The sequence below is a fragment of the Gekko japonicus genome, unplaced genomic scaffold (assembly GCF_001447785.1).
Source record: "Gekko japonicus isolate JY-2015 unplaced genomic scaffold, Gekko_japonicus_V1.1 scaffold233, whole genome shotgun sequence".
Taxonomy (NCBI): domain Eukaryota; kingdom Metazoa; phylum Chordata; class Lepidosauria; order Squamata; family Gekkonidae; genus Gekko; species Gekko japonicus.
The window spans coordinates 1,168,413-1,188,890 of record NW_015165242.1 but is presented as its reverse complement, the minus strand read 5'-3'; the positions used below and the strand labels follow the sequence as shown (position 1 = coordinate 1,188,890).

At 45.3% G+C, this 20,478-nt stretch overlaps 1 protein-coding gene across 3 annotated transcripts in view; it reads right to left on the bottom strand.

Annotated features, from left to right (window-relative positions):
• The window catches only part of TOM1 (target of myb1 membrane trafficking protein), a 46,799-nt gene that overhangs the window by 5,918 nt on the left and 20,403 nt on the right, over positions 1 to 20,478 (bottom strand). For 2 of the 3 annotated variants that reach the window (XM_015410037.1, XM_015410039.1), the window contains exons 3-13: positions 18,868 to 18,946; positions 18,067 to 18,216; positions 17,201 to 17,335; positions 14,255 to 14,401; positions 12,313 to 12,429; positions 11,939 to 12,072; positions 11,799 to 11,832; positions 10,612 to 10,726; positions 9,718 to 9,838; positions 3,156 to 3,231; positions 1,539 to 1,586 (exon numbers count right to left, since the gene is read on the bottom strand). In XM_015410037.1, coding sequence (XP_015265523.1) covers positions 1,539 to 1,586; positions 3,156 to 3,231; positions 9,718 to 9,838; positions 10,612 to 10,726; positions 11,799 to 11,832; positions 11,939 to 12,072; positions 12,313 to 12,429; positions 14,255 to 14,401; positions 17,201 to 17,335; positions 18,067 to 18,216; positions 18,868 to 18,946 — 1,156 coding nt within the window. The remainder of the gene's footprint in view (positions 1 to 1,538; positions 1,587 to 3,155; positions 3,232 to 9,717; positions 9,839 to 10,611; positions 10,727 to 11,798; positions 11,833 to 11,938; positions 12,073 to 12,312; positions 12,430 to 14,254; positions 14,402 to 17,200; positions 17,336 to 18,066; positions 18,217 to 18,867; positions 18,947 to 20,478) is intronic. The other variant, XM_015410038.1, reaches the window with a different exon arrangement.

The following is a 20,478-nucleotide window of genomic DNA, read 5'->3' as shown; positions in this document are numbered from 1 at the left end:
CACGAGCGGAGACCAGACGCGAATCGGAGGGGGGGGGGGGGGGGGGGGGGGGTAGCTTTACCCTGGGTTCCTCTGAGTTGCTAACCTTTTTGTTTATTTTCTGGGTGCAAAGGGTGAGAAGATCAGTTTCCTGGGTGCACCTTCTTTGGGTGTCCTGTAGCTTGCCCCCTCCCAAGTCCAACCCACACATAACTGGCAGGGCATGTGGGGGTCATCCTGGGGAGGTACACCCTGAGTTTGATATGTCCAGCTCACCCTTGGTCAGTTCTATATACTCCGGAACCTGCACCGGACATCCCTGAGAGGCACTATTCTGGGGGCACCTTGTGTGGGGGTCTGCAACTCGGCCCTCCCAGACAAATCCACATGTAACTTGCAGGGCATGTTGGGGAGCATCCTGGGGAGGGGGGCTCCATGAGTTGGATGTGTCTAGCTCAGCCAGGGTTGGCACTATACACTCTGGAACCCGCACCTCAAATCTTCCCGCAGCACTTTCCTTGGGGGGTCTGTAACTGTACCCCCAATCCAATCTGCACATAACTTGCAGGGCATATTGTGGGGTCCCTTGGGGAGGAGCTTAGTGAGTTTTATACCTGTAGCTCATCCAGGGTCGGTTCTATGCACTCCCAAACTGGTGCCAAAAATGTTCCTGAAAAGCAGTTTCCTGGGGCACCTTTTTTTGAGCTCTCAGCTGGTTTGGGAGTCCATAACTTTATTTTATTTTTGAAATTTTTATTCTGCCCTCCCCAAAGCGGGCTCAGGCCAGATCACAAGAAACCGAGTCCACAAGACTCGTTACAATAAAATCACATTAAAATCAGTTAAGAAAATAAACAATAAAAATTCATACAGGTAGCAAGAGTTTCATATCTGTTAGAGCCACAGGTGGAATCAAATGGGCTCCCCCAAGTCCAATCCTCACCAAACTTGGTGGCCAACCCAAGAATAGTCCGCTGCAGATATACTGCTATTTTGGGGCCTCTAGGACCCTGGAGGGCGACCTCCCCCTTTCCAAACCAGTTCGGTTTGCGAACATGGCTGGTTTGTGAACCTGGTTCGGGAACCAGTTCAGAAACTGCTGGTATGCGACCCCAAACTGGGTTTACCCAGTTCGTATCCATCCCTAGTGCAGATGGACAGCTCAGCAAGGAATCACTGCTGTAGTCTGTAAAATGCTGATACAGTGTCTGGATGGCACTGCAATGCTAGTGCAAAGGAGAGAGCAGGCCATGTAATGGATGAAACATCAAGGGAATATATTATTGGATCTAGAGACTGTAGTTTCTAATCTCAACGGGATACTGAGCAAATAAAAGCTTTAAGTACTCCCTGCTCAATTTTTTCTATCATGCTCTCTATCACTCTTCCATTCCAAGGATCCTTCCAAAATGTGAATTTACTGGAAGGGACTCTCCAGCTTCAAGTCCCTCTGCTGTTGTATATCCCCATACACTCTTCACTTAGCACCACACCTTTGCTTAGCAGTGTCTGAAATCTATTTTGCTCTCTCCCCCTCCCCAGCAGCATTACATTCTCACCATTCCTTGCTGCATCATCCAATCTGAGATCGGGGGTTCTGGCTCCAGCTAGTTAAGAGAGAGTTTACTTTGAAAAGGTGCTAGGAAAGGTAGGAGTGGTAAAAAACAAAGGCATCCTCCAGAATGTTAACATTTATGAGGCCTGTAAAGAGAGCAGCACCTTCTTCTACAAGTAAAGGATGACTGACAGGTTGATAATATTCTCTTTCTTTTATTTTTTGGAGAGACTAATGGGGTAAGGGACAACCCAGAACTGAACCAACGACAGGGCCGTATTCCCCTCTAGAGCTAGAAAGGAAATGCATAACTCATTCCTTCTCTTTCTGCTGTGGAATGGATGCTCTGGGCAGCAGAAGAATGGCATGCTGGTTTGCTAACCCAGACCCTGAAAGGAAGCATGGCTGTGACATCAGAAAATAATACTCAGCCCCAAGATGATATGCTTAGAGAGTTACAGTTATGAGCCTGCAAAGTTACCATTCTTGTGAGCACAACTAGAGTCTCACCTCACTAGTTACTTCAGCGGGACGTTTTTTAGGGAGTAATCCCTTCAGCACTGAGCCGCCAAGGCCTGATCTCTAGATTTATACAAAACTATAGAGAGAGGAGAATTCAGTTAGGTGTACTTTTCCCATTACTGCAGAACTACAATGGGAAAAATTGCACCTGGTGAAAATCTCCCCATCCAGGTGAAACTTGGGCTGGTACAGATGCAACACTGCTGGTCTCTTAACCATGATTTAGTGGGTCAAGGGGTAGCAGAACTCCTGTAAGCACAAATTCTTCCCTCTCAATCTAGCCAAGGTTCCATTTTAAAATTAAGAATATATAACAAACAAATTAGAAAGAACGCTGCAATTTTTTAAAAAAAGTTGTATGAACGGCAGTATTCTACTCGTGTATAAATGGAAAGACACAGCCATTGATTGCAATTGTGGCTAACAGCTCACATGAAGTTACTAAAAGCATCTTCAAATGGATACCTGCAAATCCAGGAGTAGGGAATGGCGTGCATTGCCTTTACAGGGACTGCACTCAAGGTGGACAGATGAGCTCCACTTCCAAAGCTAAGGATTTTTGGAAACAAAGAAAAGGTTGTGCCCTCACACTTTCTGAACTAGTGTATATCAGGAAGCTGGCTCCCCAAAACACCCCTGAATCTCTCAGATGTGAGTTGTGTGAGACTTTTTAACCTTTCTGAAAGCGCTTTGATGACTCAGATATTGTATTTTAATCTTCAGCGTGGATAAGGAATAATATGCATTTATTTTTGTTTCTGACCTCATTTACATATTCGAGTATATTTGGTATCAGTGATTCCTTCATACTTATTTCAAGGATGATTAGACTTTTTAAAAATTTTATTTAAAACCAAACATGAGTGACCTTTGGCTAGGACACCAGGTTTTCACTTGACACCTGGAATAAATTATCTTCTGACTTCTCTTCAGTCAGAGGGCTGCAACTGGGCATCGGCAAGAGCAGCCACCTCAATACAGCCCCTGTGATTTAGTGGTGAATGCACTGAGAAGCTGAAGGAGCAACTACCAACACTTATACAAGGAGAGGGTGACCTACACACAGAACTCATCCAGGACCTTCGAAGTATTGACTCACCGCTCCTGTATTCTGCTGCCTGGCATCTAAGGCTCCAGCTAGTCCTTTGGTTGCCAGAGGATCTTCATACTTCACCCTGAACAAGAGAACCAAATTAAAGAGAAAAACTCCAGATGGGCAGAGGTACACGAGATGTGGCCTGGCAGAACCAGCCCCCCTCCCATGGTAACAGGGAGGAGATGTCAACATGGTGTTTTACCGACCCTTCCCCCATCGAAAACTTTTTGCTGTGTCCCAGCACAGAAACACAGCTGTCCTGAAAGGATGTAAAGTGCCCATTACGAGTGGAATTCATTCTGAATTTTGCCATCAGGGACTGCTGGAACAAGTGTTGGCCTTTTTCCTGGGCTCAGATCCAAGCTCAGCCATATAGTAGTTAATTAAGGGCAAGGCATTTCCCTTCACCTCCAGTTCGCCACCCAATGACATAAAAATGACTGAACTCTGAGGCTTGTTGTAAGATAAAAATCAGATAAGCAGATCTGCTAAACTGAGTTAATAACTTAGATGCCCTAAGGGTCAGGGCAGATAAGCAGGAAAGGGCTATGTAGTTTTATTAAATTATTATTAAATTACTTTATTATTTTGATTAAAGTAATTATTAAATTAAAATGCTCAGCTCATACTTCATTGCCTAAATGCATCCTCCCCTCTAGGCAGCATGTGTGGGGAGGGTAGTAAAATCCTGCACCAAGGAAACAGGATTTCTACAACCTGTATCAAGTAATTTCTTATTCTACATTGTCCTGAATTTTTATAGCGTATTCTGACCATTGAGAGGGGAACTATGGAAGATACCGGGGGCCCTGTGCTGAACAAGGGGAAATCGGGCTTGGCCACTCACTCTGGCTTCTGAGATTTCTGCAAGCATCATCCACAAACTTTCAAATATTTGTACCCACAAGGCCTTAGGAGAATGCCTTTAAAAAAGGCACCAAGATTTTTAAAAGGCTGAAATCTGCATCTGACACCACCTTCAACCATCTTCTGTGCTCCTTCAGGGCTGCAGCACATTCGTAAATCTGCATATACCTTTGTTCTACCTATGAACATGATCTCAACACAAAAACGTGCATCCTTTCACATTTCGACTTTGTTACGTGAAGCATTGCATACTGTAGTCAAGCTTGGGTAGAGTTAATTGTTCCTGGCAATTAGTGCATGCCCAGTGACAGTGATACCTCTGCATTCAAAAAGTATCTCAAAGAAACTCTCCTGCATATCTGAAGAAGCGAGTAGTGACTCATGAAATCCCATCCCCTGCCAGCTACAAATTTCATTAGTCTTTAAGGTGCTACTGGACTCTTGCTCTTTTCTACTGCTACAGACAAACATGGCTACCCATCTTGATCTATCTTCTACATAGCAATACCTCCCCCAATAAGAACCAAAGGCTCCATCTTCTGCTTTAGAATGCTCCCCTCCAAAAAAATCAAGACCATTCTCCTTTGCTTTCATCCTTAGACCAATGCTGATTACCTCTTAACACAGGAAGCCCAGGGTTACCTTGTCCAATGATGGCCCAGCACTGAACTCCCCCCAGCCATGTCTCTGCCACTCCCACGATCAACGGGAACCATTCTCCCTCTGGGCCATGGGCCTGGGCCACTTTTGCTCAAATTTTTCAAAGAAGTGTTCATCTGTGAAAGGCCCACTGTGCACAATGGCATCTAGGATGAAGTAGAGTGCCACCACCATGAAACTGATGAGGCAGAATGGCAGGAAGGGTTTGAGGTGTTGCCAGCAATTCTGCAAACAGGTATTCATGGAGTGCTCAGAAGACAGCAAAGCCCAGCTAGCGCAGTTGCCCAGAAAAGTCCCGATTTGGCAGCAAAGTCGAAGAGGAAGACAACACACAGAGAGAGAGAGAGAAGGCACAGGGCTTCTAACACAGACTGTCCCAAGTTGGCTTAATGGCAGGGAAAGCTAGTCCCATTGGAGAATGAGGAATCAATAGAAAATGCCACTTCATACAGCCAGATCATGTGAGTCTCTGTTGTAGGAGAATCAGGCTATGCTATAGAGTGTAGAAGATACGCTTCCCAGTTCCTCTGCTACTCTCCAGAGAGAGGGAGAGTGTCCAGACTGCACTCCTAGAGGTTGGGTTTCAGCAGAGGACCAGCTGCTTCTGGTTCCTTTTCCACCTTCATTCCCTCCACTACTCTCGGCAAAGAGCTCGCTAAGAACACCCTGCCCATGGTGTGCTACGTGCACACAGCATCGGTGCTTTTCTGCCTGGTTCGTTTCCTTTCTGCTGGTGAATCAGCCAGGTTCTTTTGGGAAGCCAATTTCCAAGTCAAACATTATAAGCCTTCCAGCAGCAGTGAGCACAGTGCCAGTTGTGGCTAGAAGCACGCTGGCATCTAGCCTAGTTTGCTAAGTGCTGAGCAGGCAGGCGGGTTTCAAATACAGCTGCCCACGCCCACAACAAACATTTGTTTTTAGCATCAGCAGAGGTCACTCCATGACTACTGCAGGCTGGGGCTTCTCAGAGACACAGAGGTGTATTTTGGACTGACAGGGCTGGGAGGACCCAGAAGGCTAACCAAGAACAAGTCCTGCGCAGACTCACCGTGCTTGACATTTACATGTAGTGTTATCCGGAGCATTCAAGGCGCTCCACATAATTCTCACAGTAATCCATACCCATCACCGTGTTGTAAAGTAGGTCATTATTATCCTCTCCCTATTGCAGAAAGGAGTTGGGGCCAAGAAATTTGAACCTGGGACTTCTTGGCTGAGTTACTCCACCAGCCCTCGCACAACACTGAGCTCCCTGTGCCAGGACAGTGGGAGCAAGGAAGCTGAATGACTTAAGGTGTAAGGAATGCCACATGAAGCAGGGGAACATAAACACCCCCTCCCTGTAGGAAAATTCCTTCCCAGACGAAAATATAGGTCGGTCTGCACATGCACGACAGCTTGTTCAGATATGCATGAGGTTGTTCCCCCCCCCCAAAAAAAAAGCTGGGAGGAAGGACATGCTGCAAAAATTGAGACGTTTCCAGGGCAGTCTGCCTCTCTGTAATACAAACAGGGTTCACTGTGAGTTTTTAGCTGAAGCATGACTCTTGGACTGGTGGGTAGGGTCACCCATCTGAACTACCCAGCATTCTGCGGCACACTACACAGAACTCTGCTCTCTATTTGGCCTCAGCTATTAAAAATGAATTATGCATTTCACTACTGCCCCAATTCCCAGAGGCCATTAGGGAGTGAGACTGGGCCAGGGAGGAAAAAGGAGTGGAGGAGGTAGCGAGTGCTAATGAAGGCTTACAACTGCCTTCATTAGTTCCATGGAGATAGAACACAGAACTGATCAGGGACTCTTTTGCCTTGAGCGTACACACCATCTCCTCTTAGAGAAACACCCCCAAAGATGACTTAGATTGGGGAATTTAAAGGTGGTTACAGAGATGAAGCTCTCACAGCCCTTACCAGACAAGCTTACTGAACAAAGAGCTGGAGAAAGAACACCTGCAATGATGTGAGCACAAATTTTGTCCCCCCCAAAAACAGAGCATGAGCAGGCCCAGCCAACACGATTAGGAAAATAAAGAAGAGTAATGCACTGTAAAAGAAAGTGGTATATTTCAAAAAAGGTGGGAATAGTTGGTTTTTGTGGCAGTCAGTGGTTTTTACTGTTTGCTAATAATTTATCACCATTCTAGCAATCTTTTGTTTTCTCTCTCTCTCTCTCTCTCTATATATACTAGAAATAAGGCCCGTTGTGGAAATAAATACAACGGGATCTAGAAAGAGGCTCTGGGGGAGTGCTCTGGCTTTGGGCAAACAGTGTCATTTTGCTGTGGTGACCTCAGCAGGGTATAATGACAGAGTCCACTGTTTTCTCCAGAGGAACTGATCTCTGCTCCCTGAAGAGCAGTTGTAATTTTGAGGGATCTGTAGCCCTCACCTGGAAATTGGCAACAATTGTTACCCAGGACGAAATGGCTGGTTTGGAGGGTGGAGTCTATGGCATTCTACCTGTCTGAGGTCCCACCCCTCCACAAACTCCACCCTCTCCAGGCTCCACCCCTCAAATCCCCAGGAATTTGCCAGCCTGGAGTTGGCAACCCCATCTCCTTCTCAGCTAACCATCAACCTACCATTATCTGCCCCTTTGACTTCAGCTGACTTCCGCCCTCCCTTCTGCAGAGCAATTGTAAGTTTGAGTGGTCTCCAGCCGTCACCTGGAGATTGGCAACAATGGTTCCCTATGTGGGACTGAGTGGTTTGGAGGGTGGAGTCTATGGCATTGTACCTGTCTGAGGTCCCACCCCTCCTCAAACCTCACCCTCTTCAGGCTCCATCCCTCAAATCTCCAGGAATTTCCCATCGGGAGTTGGCAACCCTATCAGGATTGGCCCCAATATGTTTTCTCCCAAAGGCCAAAGTAGGTGACTGGACCAAACTAAGTTGCCTACCATCAGGCACTGAGGGGAAAGTAGGGTTGCCAGCTATAAGGAGGGAAATACCTGGAGTTTTGGGGGATGGATTCTGTAGAGGGCAGCATTGGGGGGGGGGGAAGGACTCAGCAGGTATAATGTCATAGGGTCTACCCTCCAAAGCAGCCATTTTCTCCAGGGGAAACTGATCTCTGTCATCTGGAGATCAATTGTAGCAGTGGGAGATCTCCAGGTCCCACCTGGAGATTGGCAACCCTAGGGGAAAGTCAGCTGCACAGCAGGGGGTTGAAGAGAATGGTTTGATGGGTGCTGGGCCAAGATTGGCAACAATAGTTCCCCAGGAGCAAATAGCTGGGTTGGAGGGTGGAGTCTATGGCACTGTAACCTGTCTGAGGTCCCCCTCTCCGGGCTCCACTCCTCAAATCTACAGGAATTTCCATACCTGAAGATGGCAACTTTATCTCCTCCCCTCTCAGCAGCCTCTTTCTAGGCAAAAATCTGTCTTTCTCATTAGCGGGGGAGCAAAGCACCTTACGTCATTCTCTTCGGTTTTGCGATCTGTCCATAAGCCCCCAGGCAGCTTTTAAAACATGATCCTGGGACCTACACACCACCAGACATTCCAACTGCCTTGCAGGGGGGGCGGGGGGAGTATGAGTTGTGGAATGGAGTGAAGTCCTATCAGCTTCCATATGCAAAAGACCTTGAAGGTTCTATATGCAACTGACATTCCAACTGCCTTGCGGGGAGGGGGGTGAGTTTGAGGTGCGGAATGCAGTGAAGTCCAATCAGCTTCCATATGCAAAAGACCTTGAAACACTGGGCGGGACTGCACAAAGCAGCCAATCAACCCAGCCAGCGTCTTCTGACTGACAGTTCAAGCGTCCATACACTAAAGGAGTGCATTTTAGAACTTTGGCACCCACTATTCAATTATATATAAGGAGAGATATCAGAATGTTTCTATTTTACTGTTCTTTGCTTTAAAGCAATCTTTTCCCATTTATTTTTATTAAGCAACATTTTTTTTAAAAAAACCCTAACAAAATGCACTAGAAAGGGAAAACCCTGCTTTCTCCCAAGTGTCCTTGGGCTGGAAACCATGTTTCAGCTTCACCAGCAGTGCAGGACATAGCCAGCTGCTTGAGTCATTTTGGTATCTCTTATTAAGCTTGGGCTGCAATCTCACGGATGTTTTCCCGGAAGTAAGCTACCCAAAGGTTGGGTAAGAGAAAATTATAAGAAAGTTATTGTCTGTTAAAGGTTGATACAAAAATGCACACTCAGGTATGTATGCTATAAGGTTTATATTATTTTATTGCAGTTTAGTGTATCCTTAATTAATTGAACTTAATGTTTTCATTAAAATAGTCTTGTCATATACAGAATGAGTTATTAAATCAGCATTCCCTGGATGTGTGTGCTGGACAAACACTTGTCAGGGATGCTCTAGGCTAATCCTGCATTGAGCAGGGTGCTGGACTAGATGGCTTCCAACTCTGTGGTTCTATAATTCTAAAAGTCTAAGAAAACTTTTCACACAAGCTAATTCTTTTGCCACACAATAATAATTAATGATAATTATCATATGGCAGTGTGTGTTGTATGGAGTGGAGGTCCATCAGTGGCTATTATCCACAAGGTATAGATAGGAACTCTCAGTCTGGGGCAAGTCATGCACTGTATTCTTGGGGGGGGGGGGCAACAGTGGGAGGGCTTCTAGTGTCCTGGCCCCACTGGTGGACTTTCTGATGGCACCTGGTATTTTTGGCCACTGTGTGACACAGAGTGTTGGACTGGATGGGCCATTGGCCTGATCCAACATTGGCTTCTCTTATGTTCTTATCCGAGGATTGTCTGGCAGCTGAAGTTCTAACGCAACTTGCCCAGCCTCATGGAAACTTGCCTAGCCTCATGGAAAGCGTACTGGGGAACCGAAAGCCACAGCTTTCTCTTGAACATGGGCGGGTTTCAGTGCTTTGAAACAAAGAATGCAAAATTCTGCACAAAAATACAGAAAAATGTTGCACCAACCAAAGCTGAATGCTGAGAGACCTATATAAAATTAGAGCAAAATCTACACAACTGCTCCTAGGTTATCCTGCAACATTGACCATTTTGCTTGACAGATCGTGTCAGGCACTGCCACTCACTCTTTGCGTTGCTCAGCCAAGGAGCTGCCACGGGTCAGTGCAAACATGTCAAACTCTTCTTCCAGTTTGCCAGAATGATCAAGGGATTGCAGCCCTGCACTGACACTGCCGGAACCCAGATCTGCAGGGGAATAAAACATAGGAGGAACAAACTGGAATATGTTGAGGCCAACAAATCATGATGAAGAGAGAGCAAGATGTTGGCTTGCTTATTTATATGACTATCGTTCTCCCAGAAATCTGGACCCAAGGTTGGTAACAATATAGAACCAGCACAATAACAAATACAACCAAAAGTTTATCACATGCCAGCCACAGACATCACAAACGGGTTGCCTTCTAAAAATCCCTAATTCTGCCTTTCTATAAGGCCCCAAACCTCCTTCTCCAGCCTCTCTCAAAAGCCATCAGTGAGGAAGTCTCCCTCATGTGTCCAGGGAGGCTCTTCCATAAAACGGGGGCAGTAACTGAAAATGCCTGCAGTCAAACTGTGGCTGACCATGTCCTCTTACAAGAAGGGATGGAGAGAACTCATTAGGTGTGATGACTGATACTACTGCATGGGTTTGTACAGGGAGAGGTGGCCCTTCAGGTGTGATGACCACAGGGATCAGATTTTGTTCTGCCTACTCTCAGCTAAGAAGAGCTCTATGGATGGTTGTATGTGACACAAAATCTAGCCCCAATCCAAATGTTGTTAATCATTGATGAGAATCAAAATGTCTCCGCCTTCACATCTATCAGCCCAAATGCAGAGTTCAGAATTTTAACAGAAGGAAGGAGAAAATACAGAGACTGCAAACAAGGGGCTGGAGGCCAGAAGAGAAAGCTGTGATGGTGGTGGGAAGAAGACGAAAAGCTGTATGGCACGTGGGACACAGTTAAGTTACTCACTCATTCCCGCAAGCTGAGACGAAAGAGAGTTGGGGGCTTCGGACTCATTCCCTGTTGATGTAGCGCCAGGACCCGCGTCAACCAAATTGCTCACATTTTCTGTATTGTTGTGTTGCTTTGAAGAAAGAGAAAAATTTACTTGCTATTCCCACGTTATTTCTGGTCAGGTTCTATTTCGTTTGGGAGGTCTGATATTTCATACCGATAGGGAACACCACAAATACCTCCTGTTACCCAAAAGCCTGAGTGTGACCCCAAAGCCTGTCAAAGATGCAGCTAGTGAACCTGACCCCATCTAGGCCAAGTGTCATTCATCTGACGAGTATTCTTCCAGCACTCAATATTAATTAGCGGGCAGAAAGCAGTGCGAGCACATTCCCAAGAAAGGAAGACCTGTCTTTGCTCCACTGGCTTGAAATCAGTGAGCAGTAAACACTTAACTCGCATGGGTTCAATGAAATTCAAAACAGGAGCCATTTCCTCTGGATTGTGCCTTACGACTTCAGCTTTATACTGCATGGGAGGCTGTGGGATAAGCAACAAAGGAGTCCCCAAACTGGACCCTGTGGCCCCGAACAATGAAGAGTCTCTCCCTAAGGTTACCTTATGAAGTTCCTGCTGCCTTCAGCTATTTGGAACTCTGTGAAATTTATGTCCCATCACTCTACAGTGGAATGTCATGGAAACATGGCAGAATCGCACAGTACACAGCAAACACGCCGAGCAGTGTGTGGACATGAAGGAAAGATGGTCCAAAGTGGCGGCTGGTGTAAAGAAAGCCAATGGACCAGAAATTTCTGCAGCAAACAAGGTCCCTACAGCTTTTTCCATTTCCAGTAAAGAACAGGATGGGGACAAAAGCTTCAATTAGGCTTACGTCTGCCAGAATCCAAAGCCCAACTGGAGCTAGACGCCAAGAGAGTAGGGCTACAAGATACCCAACCAGGGAGTGATTTGATCAGAACAACATTAAATTCCTAAACCTCTTTAGCTATTTGGGAGTAACAGAAGCAAATTCTGTGTGTATCCATGCACGCAGTGTGAAAAAACTCGAAATCAACCCATTAAGAATTGTACTCTATGACTTTAAAATGTCACAACAGCAATGATGTACTCTATTTTATCGTAATCTATATGAGTGACAAAATGCTATTAGCATGTGTTAGTGGGAAGGAGTGCTGAGTCACCTTAGTCGACTGTCCAGATCGGAGCCTTTCGAACCTACAAGAAAAAGGAGATGAGCTTGAGCGGAAGAAGGCGGGCTGCTCTGCTTATGGGAGGGTTGGGGAAAGCGTAGGGAGAGGGGGGGAAGAGGGCTCAGGAGTACCGTTCATGGCGCAGGAAAACGTTGTTGAGGTTGTCATTGACAATGAGCAGCTCCTCTGTTAGCTGTTCATTGAGGATACGGGGGATCAGCTCCAGAACACGCTGCTGCATCGCTTTACACGTCCGGTTCAGTTCCTACCCATGGCAAGAGAATGTAGATCATGAACACTGAGCTGAGGAGATTAGACTCAGAAACAGCAGTGAGCAGCCACCTTGGGGCTAAATCTCCATTCCTACTGAACAGGACAAGGGCACGATGAAATTAAGTTTGCTGACTTCAGCCAAGCCTGTCCTCACCCCTCGCTGGGGTGAATCTAATCAAGTTGCAGGTCCCACAGAGTCTGCCAGCAGACAGATGCTCCAACTATTTCCTACCTGGAGCAGTTCAAGGTCAGAGGTTTCAGCCTGTCCTGGCACCAGCTCCGTCAGCATCTCAGACATCACCTTCACATTCCCGTTCACTACTTCTAGCTCGCTGCGTAGCTTCCCGATCTGAAAACCCAAACGGACATGTGTTAAATCCTGCTGGTCTTTCTCTACAAAAGAAGATCAGAAGAAACAAAAGGCTGGGATGTGTGAACATGTGACGGCGCCTTAGGATGTTAGACCATTGCTACAGCTTGCCCACTATTGCCTGCTTGGTCTGTCAGTGGATCTACGGACCCTCAAAGAGAAGTCCCTCTTTCTAGCCTGCAAACTGAGATCCTTTCCCTAAAAATGTTAGGGATTTAACTCGGAAGCTTCTGCAAGCAAATTATATGATGTGATGGGCACAGGTTGCCTTTTATCACTGTAATTGATGGCTGGGTTTGCGGGCAGCATCATTGGAGCTTGGCTTGCTCCTGGCCAGCAGTGACTCTCCAGGTCAGCAGCCCACCAGAGACCTCCCCAGCTAGTTAAAGGGCCAGTCCCAATGAACAATGAAGGAGTTGGACTTCCAAGCAAAGGCAGTTGGACAGATGCTCTATGGCACTTTTATTGGGCCTCCTTCCTCTAGTTTTGCCCCCTTAGAGCGAGTTCAGTCTAAATTTCTCAGAGCAGTTCTTCAGGTCCCGATGTGTGTATTGAATACACTGATCCGTCTAGAGACAGGTGCTATATCAGTGGAAGCCAAAATTACTTTAGCTTCACTCCAGTATTGGCTTAAACTAAATTTCCATCCTCAGGGACTAACCCACTTGTTACTCTCAGACAACTTTCAATCCAAATGGCTGAGAGCAGTTCATAATAAATTATATGAGCTTGGTTTCCCCCCCAAGTGATTTTGAGTATGCATTGAGATGTAGCAAAATCAGCCCTAAAACAGAGAATGATGGACATGGAGAGACAGACAGATCTCGGTAGATGTCCTAAGTTTAGAGCCCCAGATTCTGACAAATATCGCTTGCAACCCATGTCCTATTTATCACAGCTTGATACTCACAAGTTTATGAAAACCTTCACATTAGCCAGATGTGAGGCTTTCCCCTCTGCGATGCTTGAGGGCAGATTCAAAAGGATCCCCACTGAATATAGACTTTGTCGATGCGGCTCAGGAGAGATAGAAACTATTGAGCACATGATGCTCAGATGTAACTGGTATAACAAGATCCGTGACAAATATATTACTCCTCTTATTACAGACTAGAAATAAGGCCCGTTGTGGAAATAAATACAACGGGATCTAGAAAGAGGCTGGGGGGGGGAGTTTGAGGTGTGGAATGGAGTGAAGTCCAATCAGCTTCCATATGCAAAAGACCAGGTTGTCGCAGCAGTTGTGGTGTGGGCGGGACCCAGGCTTTGCCTTCTGATTGGTGGTGATATATGCTGAGGAGCAGTGCCATCAGCCGTACACTAAGGGAGTGCATTTTAGAATTAGAACTTTGGCACCCACTATTCAATTATATATAAGGAGAGATATGGTGGGACAATCAAGTGCTGAGCAGTGTAACCGATTGTTAATTGATGGGAACCAGACAATTACCGAAACAGTGGCAAAATTTTGGGTAGCATGCTACTGCATCCAAAATACACGATCAAATATATAATAATAGTTGCCTAATGGTCTCTGTTTTATGTTCTTTTACTTTATTACGCTCAACTGTATTTTTATAGAGTTTTATTTTACTGTCCTAAATTCAGTTATATGAAAGTTATGAACGTTATATTTAAGCATGTGTGTTCTATGGCTTGTTGCCGTAATAAATGCCTGACTGACTGAAGGAGCTTCCTTTAGTGAAATAGTCTTTTACATGTGCAGAGCTGAATGGATGACAGATATGAGAAATGTCAAGTAGACTCTATTGCAAGAATATTGTTAGGCTCATGTTACTCTTACCTGCTCTGGAGTAGGTGTGATGGCAGCCTCAGCTGAAGGTCCCGGAGCTACTGGCAGGGACACAGGGTGCAGGATAGATTCTATTGTCTCAGGGGCATCCACTGCTGGTGAGTCCTGCCCTGGTGGAGAGTCTGAGGTATATACAGTCTAAAGAGGAATCCACAGGAGGAGAAGGAAATGGCTTAGAAATGGGTGAAAAAGGCACAGGGAATCTGTACTTATTCCTACTCAGAGAATCCATCTAGCAGTGGCTCTGGTACATTTTCTTCCTCTTACCCACCACAGCTTTTTATATGCCATCTGTTGCTTCCTTGGCCCATAAACTCTCATGTTCTCTGCACAGACTTGTTATGCTTTTCTGTGGCCTCCAAAGAAAACTGCAGTGGGACTTCTGGTTTTTGGCGACTTGCAGGCGGGTGCGCTCCATCATTGCTCTGATGTGAGCAGCCCGCAAACATTCCAATGGGGAGGGGTCCGAGTTGATGTTGGACCCCCGCAACCCCTTGTGGGGGGGGCACAGCCTGGGGCGCGTGAGGTACCTCTCCCAAGGCAGAAGCCAAGGGATCAAGGCTTCTTTTTCCCCGATAGGTCCTCGCGGCATGGAGCCAGCAATGGCACCTAGAGGCGCATACCGGCCCGAACGTGCAAGTGATCCAAATGAAACTACCTTCTCTACATCTTAAACGAATGCAAGTAAAATTGGGAGTGAACCCACGAGTTAGCAAACAACTGCCTAAATCCTGAGAGTAAAGCTGCCCCCAAATCCCAAACAAGCGGAAGGGGAAGGGGAATCCCGATCCCCCCAAAAAACCGAGTTAAAAGCGGGGACCACAAGGGCAGCTTAAAGGGAGCGGATTTTGACTGAGTGTGGTGTGGATTGGCAAGAAAGTGTTTATTACCAGACCTTCAGAGACTTTTGAAAATTCCTTGCTGACTGTAAACAATGACGCAGCGAGCAGAAAGAATGGCGGCGAAATTGAAACTTATAACAGGAACTGCCAGCACATCATCTCCGGTTACTAAACTGAAAGCAACCATAGACTTTCCTAAAATGATTGCTGCAGCTTTGCACCCTCTACTGGACCAGATGACCAACCTCAATGACAAGTTTGATACGTTGCAAAAGGAGCTTAAAGAAACTTCAGCAAAACAGAGACGTTAACCAAGAAGCTGAAAAAAGTTGACGTTAAGTCCAAAGAGTTTGCACAAAGACTGGAGGTAGTGGAAAATGAAAAAATCTCTGTCAACAATTGCTACTTCTTCAAATGGAAAAATCAGCGTATGTCCTGAGATTTCAAAACATTCCAGATCAGAAAGGAGAGAACCTGAAAGAGATTTTAAGTGACGAGCTTGCTCCCATGGTAAGCTTAACAGTGGAAGTAATACAAAGCAATTTGAATATGGTATATCGTACTTATCCAGAATTTATAAAAAAAACACAAGCTACCCAGGGAAGTATACACGAAATTCTTAAAAAGGTCAATGAGAGACTTAATTTTGAAGGCAACAAATGGAATTGTCTTGAAAATCAAAGGAGAACAAATCAAAGTTTAAAAGACATTCCATATGAGATCAGGAAAAGAAGGAGACAATACAGAGACTTAACACTGTTTTTGCAAAATCATACTACTCCATACAGATGGATATTTATTACCAGAAGACCTTACCTTCAACTACAATGAGAAAAAAGAAAAGATTGACTCTTTTCCTAAAGCGAAAATATTCCTGAAGCAACAAGAGAAAGCAAGAGATGGATCAAAGAATGTGGAGGACAACAAAGATGCAGAAGAAGAAGAAGATAAAAAGGGGGGAAGTTTTGACAATACCGCGAACAGCTCAGCAGAATCCTCTGACCTGGAAGCAGAATTAGGGGCTGCTGCTCCTAAACCTTTAAAAATTAAACTAGATTTTGATAAGAAGCGCAGAGGAAAGAAATAAGCAAACTAGAGTAACTTTGAAAGTCTGATGTTTATTATAAACTAATTATCTTAAAGCTAAGAAACACACACTTTAGCCAAGCAAGATTGTGTTTGCTCACTTTATACTTTTATATTTGCATAATATTAACTCTCATGTATTACTATTTGAGTAATAGGGAAGTATCGATTACTTTGAATATATGTGTTAATGATCCTTGCTACTCGTAGCTTTAGGTTGTTCCCTTTCCCTTGACCCTGTAGGTTTGTAGAATAGAAAAAGCAATTTAAAATGTTTTAAAAAAAACAAACCTGCACTCACAGCTATATATCCCAACTACTACACTGACTGCAACAGTAGACACACATAGCCCACGCCTCTGTATGACGAGTGAGGAATCTGGCAAGACGAGAATCCCCATTTCTGTTTAAAAAATAAGCAGCATGTTGCTAGTCCTCATGGAGAAAAAGAACTGATATCACTCCAGCAGTTTCAGCTCAGAAAAGAAAGACAGCCTTGAACGCAGCTTACAATGGGTAGGAGGCAAGAATCCTGACCTGCATAGGCTTTGTTAACATACAGCATTAGATTTTAATCCATCCCCTTTGAAAAGGAACTTTAATACTGAACTGCTCACACAAGCAGTTTTCCCTCCCCATAGTGTTTAGTGCTTACAGGAAAGAAACATCTGTTTGGAACAGAATATAAATAAAGAACTAGGTAACATTTTCATTTTAACAAAACACTAAACATCTCGCCCAAGAAAACGTTTACATTTCCCCAAGAATCCTAATCTTGCTACATTTTATGAGTTAGTGCAGCAAAAAAACAAATATTACCTTTGAAATCAATAGCATTGTATACATTACTGTTGAACAAGTTGGAAGCGAGAATAATTTGTTCAGTAACACAGAACCTGGAGCCCCATTCTGATTTTTTGGGTGTGCCGGTAACTAGCTCATTGCCATTATAGTTCTTGAACAGGTGCACACCTTAACAGACCCCCTGTAGAAGAGACATTAACCTTACCCTCTGTGGTGTATGGATGGGTGACAACATATCAAGGTCAGTCATGGGAAACTCTAGACCTTTCCTCCTCAAGTCCTCATACACAGCTACCACTCCTGTCAGGTCGGGTGAGCTGCGGAATGCGTCTGCCCAGGACTGGGGAAAACAAGAAAAGGTGTCACCTCCAAGTCTTACAGTGTACATTGTGACCCTTGTGAAAAATAACCAGGAAGGGGTAAATGTTGCTATGCTGTAGGAGCATAAGAGAAGAGCAGCAAGTGGTTTAAACACATAAGGCAAGTTCCTAAAAAAACCTGAATTTTCTTTCTCTCTCTCTCTTTTTTAAAAACAAGGTCCTAGTCTTTCCAAATGATAAAATATACTTAAAATGTATGAACAATGTCAACGGAAATCTTAAGACCCAAGGGGGTAAAAGGATTTCCCTTCTTGCCTTTCCCCAGGATGAGCAACTCTAGAATGAGTTATGCAAAATGGAAAAAAACCCACAGAACGTGTTACGGAAAACAGGAGATATATTACACAAACCAAGCAAACGTGCATAATATATATTTTGGTTGTTCAGTCACACAGTCGAGTCCGACTCTTCGCGACTAGTCACAAAATCCAACTTTTCTTGAGACAGAATGTTACGTTGTTTTGATGCATGGAGTACATTCAGTCCATCATCTAACCCAGGCGTGCATCACAGCCCAGGTTCAGGATCAAAATAATTGCTGATGGGGGTCAGAGCTTCATCACCAGCCCTCCGAGCTTAACAAGGCGCACAATGAGAGATAACACAAAATCGTACCTTTGAAATAACTGTGTTTGATTATTTGCCAGTGAAGGGAGAACTACACAGTTGCTAGAAGTCTAAGCGCGCTCACCTGTATGAGGGTCAGCACTTTGTCATGCACAATGGCAGGTGGGTTGTTTTTCGGGAGGATGGTTCGGACCAGCACACCTTCTACAAAGTCCTGGCTAGAAACCAGCACATGGAAACGGTGGCCACAGTTCTTGACACATGTTTCAAGGACCTGTGAAGACAAACAAGATGTCAGCAGGGAGGGGCAGAGGCTTTTGGTTCCCCACTGCTTACCATCATGATCACAGAAAAATTAGCTAATTTACATGCACAACAGCCACCCCAAATTGAAGGCATTTGCCCCTGCACTAAAACACACAACGTATGTGCCTTCAGGGAAAGGGCTCTGCCTCAGTGGTAGAGCACACAGAAGATCTCAGAAGCAGTCTACAGCAGTCCCAGCTAAAGGGTATCGGGCAGCAGATGTTGGGAGAGAACTTTCTGTGCCTCAGACACTGCTGGAAAAGATGGACCAGTGACCTGACTTGGTGTATGTTCTTATGTAAGGTTGCTAACGCAGGCAGGCACAACTTTAGAGCCCATCAAACTTGGTCAAGGTAACAACTGCTTTGCCGTCCACTGTATTTCTACTTCCCTTCCTCTCATTACATATTTCTTACAATCTTTGGGTGCTTTCCCACTACTTAATCCAAGATTAACGTTCCACCTTGGAGACTGAGCCTCTTGTCCAGTAACAACTAGGTTCTAGAACATCTTTCGCTTTACCCAACTACTGAAGTCAAGCTAGTAAGAAACGAAGAGGACTGGAAAAAATGATGTTTCTGGGGCTCTCTGTGACAAAGAAAGGGCCCACACTACTTACTGTCAAAGCCAGCATCACCTCGTGGAAGTTCTTATTCCCCACGATCCTTTTCTTTATTGCCCGAAAGGCATCTTTTGGCCTGAATGCAGATTACAAAAGCGTTGGTATTAGTGCAGAGGCAAAACATGCAGCTGCAATTTACCCATCAGTAGTCAACTCTAATTCCTCAGTCACTAACATTTTGGAGTCTTGCAACTAACCAAACAAGTTAAGCTTGCCCTTCCCCCAAAGCCGAAAGCAAATGTCTCTACATCCACAAATTTAATTTTCCGTAACTAGGGACACGAGTGCACACATCCCACAGTACCAATGACTGTAAACAGGAAGGAAATGGAGGAGAGACAAAAACAGAGGACACAGGCAAGAAAAACCATTATTAGAGAATGTAACCTAGCAGGGCAAAGTCTTATGACACTGGCTGGTGTGAGGAAAGATTAACACCCACCGCATGCCAGAAAGGGACAAGGAACATGTTGTTTGGGCAAGGAGAGAGCAGAATGTAAAACAGCTTACCCCAGAAGAATGCCCTTTTTCAAAGTTTCTATAATACTGAGTTATGCCCCATTGCAGGTGGAATAGGTGATGTGCTATCTGTTGCCTGCTATGGAAAATGGAACTAGAACAGACTTCCGGCTATGGCTGCGCGCTTGGTGACCAATTCTCGGGTCTGCTCCCGGAATCGGATCACCCACACACTGTCTGGAGGAGTCCCGCAGCCGCGGAGACTCTAAGGAGCCTTTGTTAAAGGGCTCCGAACCAGGGGGTGCTCTGAGAGACTGGGGGTAGCCTCTTGCCGGCTCGAAAAGCCGGGAATTGAGGCTCCCCCGCCAAAAGTCTCTCCTACCCCAAACGGCTCCAGCTGTGTTGTGCCCTGTAATGGGGACCAGCTAAGCCGCCGGGACAGCGGAGTGGTAAAGCGGACCAATTCAGAGAATAAAACTGTAAGACGGCGAACCGTGAGTCGAGGCTTCGATAAAATCGCTGGTTTTAAAGATCCCCCCCCCCGAAAAGAAGCGGCAGGAGGGAGGAGGGAATCCCCCCCCTGAGAACGACTGTCTTTAAAGCGTAGAGGGGGCGACGTGGGAATTGAAGAGAGCGGGTTACCTTCTGATGGTGAAAAGCAAAGCGAAGGTTTGGAAGTTTTCCGAACGAGTTGCAGATAAAATTCCCAAAAAGTAAACAAAACGGCAACATGGCGAACTTGAGAAAGCTAGCAGAGAAACAGACTAAAAAGACAGGCGGGACTTCCTGTCCAAGTCCCTCAAGCTCTGGAGCTGCTGCCAATCAACCTGATACTGACCTTGCATGCCATCTGCTGGCAGAACTGCAAAAAATAAATAAGAAACTAGATTCTGTTGAGGATGCTTTGGGATTACAGCAAAAGAAGATAACAGAGGTAGCTGAGAAGATGGATGATACTGTAAAAAAATGCCTTCAATCAGCAGAAGATGTACAGATAGTTAAGAAGAAGGTCCAAAAAGTGGAAAAGCATCAAGAAAGGCAAGATAATAAGCTGCTTATGCTTCAAATGGAAAAATCTAACCTCATTCTCCGATTCCAGGGGCTGAAAGAGGAAGATGGAGAGATTCTCAGAGACATATTAGCAACTGC